This window comes from Cebus imitator, unplaced genomic scaffold (assembly GCF_001604975.1).
Source record: "Cebus imitator isolate Cc_AM_T3 unplaced genomic scaffold, Cebus_imitator-1.0 Scaffold34, whole genome shotgun sequence".
NCBI classification, from domain to species: Eukaryota; Metazoa; Chordata; class Mammalia; order Primates; family Cebidae; genus Cebus; species Cebus imitator.
The window spans coordinates 440,468-450,599 of NW_016107349.1; the positions used below are offsets into that span (position 1 = coordinate 440,468).

At 48.6% G+C, this 10,132-nt stretch overlaps 1 protein-coding gene across 1 annotated transcript; it reads left to right on the top strand.

Moving 5' to 3' along the window:
• Positions 1-633: 633 nt before the first annotated feature.
• IGFBP3 (insulin like growth factor binding protein 3) lies at positions 634-9,578 on the top strand. The gene is made up of 5 exons (XM_017524566.2): positions 634-1,178; positions 4,503-4,729; positions 5,279-5,398; positions 6,997-7,135; positions 8,086-9,578. The coding sequence occupies exons 1-4, from the start codon at positions 776-778 to the stop codon at positions 7,120-7,122; spliced, it is 876 nt and encodes a 291-aa protein (XP_017380055.1). The 5' UTR covers positions 634-775; the 3' UTR covers positions 7,123-7,135; positions 8,086-9,578.
• The last annotated feature ends 554 nt before the right edge of the window (positions 9,579-10,132 follow it).

Below are 10,132 nucleotides of genomic sequence, written 5' to 3' on the forward strand. Positions count from 1 at the left end.
ATTTACTTATTCAGTGCAAAAGACAACGAAATCGGTCTTTCCATTCTAAAAGGAGTGTATATACGTATACAAGGAAGCTGTATGGATATGGGGAAAGAGGTGGACGGGAAAAGGGGGAGAGGCCCTGGCTCCCTGAGACCCAAATGTAAATCAGAACTGTCCCAAGACTGCCCCTGCCAGCGGAATTATATTTTAGAAAGCTCCGCAAGGTACACAACGAATTCCGCGCGGTGCATGCCAGTTTCCCCGACATTGGCTCGCCGCAGAGCGACCTCACCCGGAGAGCGGATTGGGGAAGGGCGGCGGCGTCGAGGAGGTCGGGGTGCTGAGTTGGCCAGGAGTGACTGGGGAGACCGAGGGCTCTGAAGTGGCCTCGGGTGCCGGGGTGGCCGGGCACATCTTGGTTCCTGTAGACGACAAGGTGACCCGGCCCCGGGCGTGCGCACTGAGAGCAGGTGCCCGGGCGAGTCGCGAGCTGCACGCCCCCGAGCTCGGCCCCGGCTGCTCAGGGCGAGGCACCAGCCCCCGCAGCCGTGCCTGCGCCGACCCGCCCCCCCAGCCCCCACTCCTGGGCGCGCCGTTCCGGGGCGTGTCCTCGGCCACCCTGGCTTCTATATAGCGGCAGGCGCGCCCGGGCCTCCCAGACGCGAACGCTGCGGCTGGGCACTAAGGATCGACCGCTTCCTGCCTGGATCCCACAGCCTCGCGCCGCGTTCTGTCGCCCCATCCCTGCGCGCCCAGGTCTGCCAAGCAGCGTGCCCCAGTGACGGACGTCATGCTGCGGGCGCGACTCAGGTTCTGCGCCGCTGCGCTGACTGTGCTGGTGCTGGTCGGCGGGCCCCCGGGGGCGCGGGCTGGCGCGAGCTCGGCGGGCTTGGGTCCCGTGGTGCGCTGCGAGCCGTGCGACGCGCGTGCACTGGCCCAGTGCGCGCCTCCGCCCACCGGGTGCGCCGAGCTGGTGCGCGAGCCGGGCTGCGGCTGCTGTCTGACTTGCGCGCTGCGCGAGGGCCAGTCGTGCGGCGTCTACACCGAGCGCTGTGGCTCGGGCCTCCGCTGCCAGCCGTCACCCGACGAGGCGCGCCCGCTGCAGGCGTTGCTGAACGGCCGAGGGCTCTGCGTCAACGCCAGTGCCATCGGCCGCTCGCGCTCCCACCCGCTGTCAGAGCCGCCCGCTCCAGGTGAGCCGCCCGCGCCAGGTGCGCTGCGCGCAGCACCCGGAGCACTGGCGCCGAAGGGCTTGGAGGTTGCTGGGTGCTGCTGCGGGCGACTCTGGCTTTCCTCTCACTGGAGATAGTATGTGGGGAAACTGAGGCCCCGACGGGTGAGGGAGCCGCCGAAGGGACCCTCTCCAGCCGGCCCCTCTACTTGCTCGATTCTCTAACTGCAGAGTGCTTGCAAATTGCAAAGCGCTTTCAGTGAAAACGGATTAAGGGTTTCCGGGGCTGAGGGGAGCTTAGCTGTTGGAAAGATCCTGGACGCAGGAGATCCTCCTAGCCCAGCACGGGGGTGTGGACTGAAATCCCAGGGATGCTTAGGGATGGGGGACATAGAGAGATGGATTTGGACCAGGGAAGGTGGGCAAGCACGTTGTAGGAAATGATACCTCTCTTTTAAAATACTGACATTTGCACAATACTTTTGGTTTGCAAAGCAATGTCTAGTCCTGGTTCCAAAAACAAAGTGGATTCAGGTGTTGGTATGTTCTATGGCTGGAAAACCTGAAGTTGAAAAAGAAATAACAGAGGCTGCAACAGAGTGTAGGTTTGAACCCTGCGTGCCACTTTAAGTACCATCCCATTCGTACACCCCAGGTCACCCCTGCGCTTGTACCAACCTCAAACAAACTTCCTGGTGCTTGGGGGGTGCGGGCAATGTGGACCAAGTCACTTTCAATGACAGGGAAGGAAACTGGAATCAGTGCTAGGGCTGTTTCCCTTCTTAATCTGAAATAGGGGGAATGAGATGTTGTTAAGGAGAGCCCCAGAAGAGGAAAAATGCAAGCATTTGGCAGATACTCTCTTGGCTCAGCCACTATCAGGCTATCAGGCAGGTGGCAACTCTGGTAAGGGCATCATATTGTTCCCTTAAAAAAGAGGGTTGTTTTTTTTTTTAATGGGTTTGGCAGCTGTTCATGTTTCCAGTATGCTTAGCCAGCCTCACTTAGTTATATGAGAAATAAAGTTCCTGCCCTGCACAGCTGAAGACTGGGAGAATTATCCCCATCCTGATCCCTTCAACTCCTCAACAATCGCATTGGACAGATGCCCCTGGGCAGGCCCCCATCTAGGGTTAGCAGGATGAACAGTCCCTTTATAATTTACGTAACTGTAGAGTTCCTTCCACCACCAGGTAAAGCTATTTCCTTGCGAAGCAAGACTGGCTCTGTTCATCCCTGAGAAATGCTGGATTGGTGCAAAGGCAAGATTCCAGATGCCTAAGCGCACAATGGGTCTGCTTAGCTGTTAGAGCTGCTGGAGATATTTGTCCCTCCGGGCAAAGTTATGTCATTTGCCAAATGTTGTGCATTATTGTGCATTTTGGGATACTCAAAAAGTGATCTTAGAAATACTGATATACACTGTCATTCTTAGGCTTTAGCAATCATTATGATTACTACCTTAGTAGCTCTGTAGAATAGGTTGATGTGGGTTGTAAGGTTATAAAAAGATATAAGTGACTTCCAGAATCCATTTGACAAAAAGGTAAATTTATGACAGTCAAAAGTCACAATTATCTGTTGCTTTAAATAGAACTGTTTTCATGCCCTAGTCTGCAGCCCAGGCATTAAGAAGAAACTGGGGAAATTTAAGAAATTACTCAAGGTTCTCAGAAAAGAGATGTAAATCTGTTTTTTTACACGTTCTTAGAATATTTACATTTTTAGTATCTCTTTTATGTCTGTATATTCTTGAAAAAGAAAAAAAGCTAAGATTAAAAGAAATTGAAACCAAATCCTAGCAGGTAGGAACCTACTCTGTGAGGTCTGGGCTGGACCCTGGGAATGTGTGCTTCCCAAGGCACAGAACCCCTTGGGGAACTTTGCAGCAGGACCTCAGTAAGCTGTTTGGCAGGTGAGGAAACTGAGACCCAGAGAGGAGAGGGAATTCCCTAAGTGAGTGACCTTCTACTAGCCACTTTCAGGGGAGAGCAGAGCATCTGCAGCCAAATCATTGCAGCCCCTGGTAGCTTTCTAGAATAGGTTGTGGAGCAAATGGGCCACCTGAGCTCCCTGCCAGGGTTAGACATTATAGCCCTGCTTGTTGTAGTACAGGAATTTCATGACTCTCAATTATGGACTTAAGCTGAAGCCCTTCAGAGATCTGTGCTAGGCTGAGCTTGGCATGGTCCATAGGCCCTGGGAGTTTGGGCTTTGAATGTAGCCTTTGATCCCCATAGGGGTCTTATAGCCCCTCCAAGTTCATTCTGAAAAAGGAATGGAGAGAGAATCCTGCCTACAGATTCAATCTCAAATTTAGTCATATACTTAAAATTCCAATTAAACTGTTAATATTCCAGCATCCAATTTAAGTATCAGACTTTCTTCATCTAGCACTTTTGATTATCAAAGGGAGATCTGCTGGAGGGGGATTTCTCCTCCCTCACCCCCAACCCAGGGAAGGAAAAGCTCTTTGGCACTTAGAAGTCTGAGCTGTGGGTGTGACTTTGGCACTATCTTCATCCATGTGCTCCTGTGCTCACTGGGGGTGAGGAGGACTCACCCAGGAGGGAACCAGCAGGATGCACAGGGTCTGTGTGGACCTTGAGTCTTAAAGATGTAACAGGGACCTAGAAAACAAGCCACCAAGTGCTTGCATGATCCTGAGCCCCTGAGGCAAAACACTTGGCAGATATTCAGTTTTCACATCTGAGCTGGACACCAAGCTCATACAAGCCTGTTTACCTGGTAGCCTTGAGGACGGGACTGCTCACACTTGGGTGAATGTCAGAATTCCCAGAAGAGTTTCTTACAACTCAGACTGCTGCCACCAGTCCAGCATTTCCAGAATGGAGAATGCAGATTTCTTCCAAGTCCCCTAGACTGCTGCTGCTCCCACGGGTGGGAGGATCACACTTGGAGTTGCCTGCAAAATTTCTGAGCCAGCGCTGCGGCAGCCTCCTGTGGCTCGGATCTGCCCCCTTCCGGTGGAAGATGAAACATACTGCCTTCACCATCTACTATACTGAGGGGGTGCTTAAGCATTTGTCTGCCTTCTTTAGTTGCAGCTACTTAGAAGAGGCTGTCAGATAGACTTTCAAATCTATGCTTATTGACCTGCTGTTGGTTCTACCTCAAGACAACTTCTTGAGGTAGAACAACCACCATGTAGCAAGCAGTATTATGGAATAATGCTTCATCGAGGTATTTTTTTAAAAAAGAAACTTATTTGGATTATCAACTAATATTGTCATTTACATGTGACCTGCTCACAACATTAATATTTTTAAGACTGTTGATAGATGTTGATGACTCTCATGTGTTTGTCTCCTTTGGGCTTTTCAAGGAAATGCTAGTGAGTCGGAGGAAGACCACAGCGTCGGCAGTGTGGAGAGCCTGTCCGTCTCCAGCACGCACCGAGTGTCTGATCCCAAGTCCCAGCCCCACCATTCAAAGATGGGCATCATCAAGAAAGGGCATGCTAAAGACAGCCAGCGCTACAGAGTCGACTATGAGTCTCAGAGCACAGATACCCAGAACTTCTCCTCCGAGTCCAGGCGGGAGACAGAATACGTGAGAGCTTTTCCTCTTGTTAAAGTAGGAGGGCAAGACCTGTCAAGCCTAGGTACTCAGAGCCTCTCAAGGGCAATTCTTACTTGACAAGCCCCAGCATCTTGCTGATGGGTGGGCAGTCTCTAGCTCCACTGTGCCCCACTTCTCTCCTCTCCTTGCATAAAGAATATTGACCCTTTTGGAGAATCTTATGAGGATCAAGCTGACATAACATACCTAGAAGTACATGGGATGTCATAAAGACATCTGCAGATAATGAAATATATTCTCATGAAAATACTTTTATTTTATCTACTCATCCTCTATGCTTATTGGCCTGCTATTGGTTCTAAACCAGCTTCTGTGCCTTACTCTGGGAAGAGCAAAAGGGAGACAGGGAGTGATGTTTAGCATCTTCAGGGTACTTTCTTGCTAAATCAGACATAAGGTATCTGAGGAACATATTACAGGTCCCACTTTTGGCAGTTGTGAGGCACTGTAAGATTTTTAAAGCACCTATTCTAGAGTAATAACCATGACTCTGTGGCTCTGGCCCTTCCTGATCCCCAGGGTCCCTGCCGTAGAGAAATGGAAGACACGCTGAACCACCTGAAGTTCCTCAATGTGCTGAGTCCCAGGGGTATCCACATTCCCAACTGTGACAGGAAAGGATTTTATAAGAAAAAGCAGGTGAGTGAGGTCCTTGTCATGTTTTCTTCCTCTTCCAGTTCTGTTGACACAGAAGAGAAACCCACCTCACCAGCCTCCAGGCTCTTCTGGCCATAGCTCTAACCCTGAATCCTGTGCAGCACCAGTGCCCAGGACTTGGTGCCAGTCTCAGGAGGGGGGGCCGAGGGCTGCTTTGACTTGTTGCTCTGAGTGCTGCTAGATCAGCCAAAATCCTCAACCCCACTGCCTGTCCTCCACCCATTTCCCACTCCTGCCCTTTCAATGGTTCACCCACAGAGTGGACGAGATGCTGCCCAGGGGCACCCTTTATAAACTGCAAGTGGACATGTTGACACATTGTTAATGCTGCGTCAGGGAGTGACATTTCAAACAAGTACCACAAAAAGTTTAGCCTGAAATCCCACATGGCTCCCCTTTCCTACTGATGCCTTCCTGATAGTGAGCCAGTTGCAATGTTAAGATTTTGAAAAGGCTGTTGTTGATGTTGATGACTCCCATGTCTCTGTCTCCCTTGGGCTTTTCAAGGAGAGGCTAGTGCGGTGGGGGAAGACTGCAGCGCCACCAGCTTGGAGAGCCCGGCCATGCCTAGCGCACACCAGGTGTCTGTCTTGGCGTGGAGGGGATGGAACGTGAAATCAGACACTCCGTCCATGCTGGGGACAGCCAGGGCTTTCCAAACTGGCTGTGCTGCTGTCTTCCTGCAACACACTGGCATTTCCTTAGAAAGCCCAAGTGAGAAGAAGACATGAGGGTCATCAACATCAAACAACAGTCTTTTCAAAATCTTTATATCACAACACAGTCCCATTCCTGGAAAAGGAATTGAGTGAGTGAGAATCCTGGCTACACATCAGCACCGCCCCCCTCCCCGTGCCCCGCCAAATTTAGTCATGTGCCTAAAATCCCAATTAAACAAGCTGAAAACAATCAAATAAATTTAGGATGTAGTAACATTCAGCTGTAGTAAATGTGCTTCTATAGACTTCATATTTTGGGATGGCACTATTTCAATTGACTTTCTAATTGGACAACTGATATCGTAATATCTACAGAATTGGTCTTCGGAGACCTTCTGAGCCACAGTGGCCACAGGGTTCATAGTGGTGGCCACAGTCAGAGAGCCTGAGCCTTCCTCTACTCCCATTGTTTCTTTAGCCTCTTATTTACACCCACATTTCCTATCAGTCATTCATTCAACAAATTCCTACTGAGAAGGTGTCATGTGAGACTGGATATGGGCTCCAAAGGCACAGCTGTGACATTCCCGGGCAGACGGAATGCTCTCAGTCCCACATTTGGCAGATAAGTCAGCAGGCCCAAGAGATTCTACAGGGGCTGGTGTCCACCTTACATTCCTAGAAATACAACATTGCCCTCACCCCCTCTTGCTTGGAGAAGGAAATTATGCCCACACACAGGCATAGGTGTACACTCAGCACTCTAGGCAAGCGTGGCTCTTATGTAGCCTTAGCTGAAATTTCTGTTGTGCTTTGTCAGCATAGCAGAGTCATGCTGGCAAACCTTCGTGGGCCCTGGCAACCGACCTGACACAAGATCCAGGGCCATTCACCTCTCTGTCTTCTGTTTCTCTCTCACAGTGTCGCCCTTCCAAAGGCAGGAAGCGGGGCTTCTGCTGGTGTGTGGATAAGTACGGGCAGCCTCTCCCAGGCTACACCACCAAGGGGAAGGAGGATGTGCACTGCTACAGCACGCAGAGCAAGTAGATGCCTGCCAAGGGTGAGCACTCAGGAGGGGCAGCCTGGAGCTCCAGGGCCTCACTGTCCTTGGACCAGCCTCAGGGGGTAGGCATGGCCACCGGCCCTTCCCCAGGCTTGCAAACTCGGGAGCTGCAGCTCAGGGCCAGAAAGAGCCAAGCAAATAGGATGGAACCCTCAGAAGGGTGCAGGGAGAGGGAGACCCCATCAACCCAACCAAACAAGCGTGAGGAAAGAGGCCAGCCAGGGCGCCTCAGGATGCCCTGCTTTATCTCAGAGAACTCACAGCACCTAAGCTGTCATTCATCCACACACGAAGTGAAGATTTTCAGTTAGGCTTTACCTGTGAAGTCTGGTGGTCCGTTTATCCTCACGGGGAAACCGTTTAAATCCAAAAGAATCTGCTGAATTAAAGGTGTGAATAGGAGACAGCTGAAATAGCTCAGTTGGGAGAGCATTAGTCTGAACATGTGGCTATTTTTTCCCCATAGAATATATTATGAATATATATTAGTCTGTGGCTAATACGATTTTAGTAAACCTCATTTAAATCTGATGGAAAAATAAAATTTTAAACGATCATTTTAAAGAATGCTATCATATCTAGTATTCTTTTTTCTTTTAATCAATGAGGGAACTATTGGGGGAAATGAATAAATATATTTTCTTTCATTTTATTAAGACACATTTAGTAAGCAGAAGAAATTTGCATGTTTAGTTATAAGGGATTCTTTTTTCCTTACAAGTTGGAAACAGTAATTCTAATTTGAGGGTAACTCTTTGACAGTGAACACTGTGAGCACATATAGTACTCTTGGCTTTGTTTAAAAATGTGGGTTGCAGACCCAGCACTGCACTTGCAGACCCAGTGCCATTAGTCTGCAGGCTATGCTGGATATCTCAGGGCAAGAGTCCAGCTCTTTTGATTTTGGGGGAATTATTTCAATATATTTCTTTTTCTTTTTGTTTCAGTTAATGTGGAGCTCAAATATGCCTTATTTTGCACAAAAGACTGCCAAGGACCTGACCAGCAGCTGGCTACAGCCTTGATTTATATTTCTGTTTGTGGTGAACTGATATTTTTTTTAAGCCAAAGTTTAGAAAGAGGTTTTTGAAATGCCTATGGTTTCTTCGAATGGCAAACTTGAGCATCTTTTCACTTTCCAGTAGTCAGCAAAAAGCAGTTTGAATTTTCTTGTTGCTTCCTATCAACATGCTCAGAGACTCGAGCACAGCACCCAGACGTATCCCCCCCACCATTGAATGCTTAACACATGTTAGCCAAAGCGGCTGACCACTGCCTTCATGACTTAGGCAGCTGTGTTGCCTATGTAGAGAATACGCTTCACCCCCACTCCCTGTACAGTGTGCACATGCTTTATAGAGAATAGGAAAACCCTTAAACCCCGGTCATCTGGACATCCTGACGCACACTCCTGGGGCTCACAGCCTTCCATGGTGTCAGTTTTCAAGCAAGGGCCTGGGTCCCTCAGGCAAGAAAACTGTTCATATCTTCAAGTGATCTATACTGCTTGGAGACTATTGGAGAAAATAAGGTAGATTCCTACTTGTTTAAAAAAAAAATTGACCAAGAATATTCTAGGGTACTCTGGGAACCTATAAAGGCAGATATTTTGGGGCCTCCTTTTCAGGAAGCTTCCTGAAGACATGGCCCAGTTGAAGGCCCAGGTTGGCTTTTGCTGTGGCCCCATAGAGTAGGACGGACAGGGAGACAGGGAGAGTCAGCCTCCACATTCAGAGGCATCACAAATAATGGCACAGTTCTTTGGATGACTGCAGAAAATAGTGTTTTGTAGTTCAATAACTCAAGACGAAGTTTATTTCTGAAGATAAGCTCTTTAAAGGCAAAGCTTTATTTTCATCTCTCATCTTTTGTCCTCCTTGGCACAATGTAAAAAAGAATAGTAATATCAGAACAGGAAGGAGGGATGGTTTGCTGGGGAACCCATCCGGGACACTAAGAGCGCATAGAGCATCACTGGTGTTTGTTGACCTTAGAGTCATTCTCATCCTTTTCTTTTTAATTCACACATATAAGCAGAGAAGCTACGTTCTTGTTAACATTGTATTCAACATAGCCCCAAATATATTAAGATCTATACTAGATAATCCTAGATGAAATGTTAGAGATGCTATCTGATATGACTGTGGCCATGACTGAGGAAAGGAGCTCACGTCCAGGGGTTGGCTGCTCTCCTGGAGGCCAAACCCAAGAGGTCTGGCAAAGTCAGGCTCAGGGAGACTCTGCCCTGCTGCAGCCCTCGGTGTGGACACATGCTGCACAGAGCTCTCCTTGAAAACACAGAGGGGTCTCAAGACATTCTGCTTACCTGTTAGCTTTTCTTTATTTTTTTTAATTAAGTTTTTGGGGAAAAAGTATTTTTGAGAAGTTTGTCTTGCAATGTATTTATAAGTAGTAAATAAAGTTTTTACCATTAAAAAAATTGTTTTCCCTTTGTTATTGACTGTCTCTGGGTTTTGTATCACTAATAAAATAATCCTGGAAGGGGAAAATATTTAATATTTTAGCTGTAGAAGAAAACTTCACAAACACAAACATTACCCTGCTTTCATCTCTAGCAAAAGAACCCAAGTCAGTTTCCGTGGCTTCGTGGGCAGCCTATGGAGGCGTTAGGTCATATCTGCAAGATGGTCCGATTCTAGGAGGTTGTGTTGTTGGGACAGACTGTAGGCAGGTTTGATCAGATCAGCAACATGCACCTACATGACTGGTCCTTGCCTTTTTGGGGTTGTGTCCCGTATTGTCCATCTAACACTAGCAGCCTTCCACTATCTCCTAAGGTCACATGCAGCCAAGCAACCTGCACACACACACGCACGCACACACACACACAAATGAACAAGTAAGGGTGGTCTCCTCCGTGGGAGTCAAGGCGATGCAGGTGATACAACAACAGCTTCCTAAGATTCAGCTCTCAAATCAACACACTTTAGGAAAAATAATAATCACCAGTATTGATGAGGGTGTCCTAATGGT

Excerpts from the sequence above, each read along its gene's own strand:
- IGFBP3 (XM_017524566.2), top strand. The coding sequence starts at position 776 with ATGCTGCGGGCGCGACTCAGGTTCTGCGCCGCTGCGCTGACTGTGCTG. Across the intron at positions 1,179-4,502 it reads GTCAGAGCCGCCCGCTCCAG|GAAATGCTAGTGAGTCGGAG; the intron begins GTGAGCCGCCCG and ends GGGCTTTTCAAG. Across the intron at positions 5,399-6,996 it reads GATTTTATAAGAAAAAGCAG|TGTCGCCCTTCCAAAGGCAG; the intron begins GTGAGTGAGGTC and ends TCTCTCTCACAG.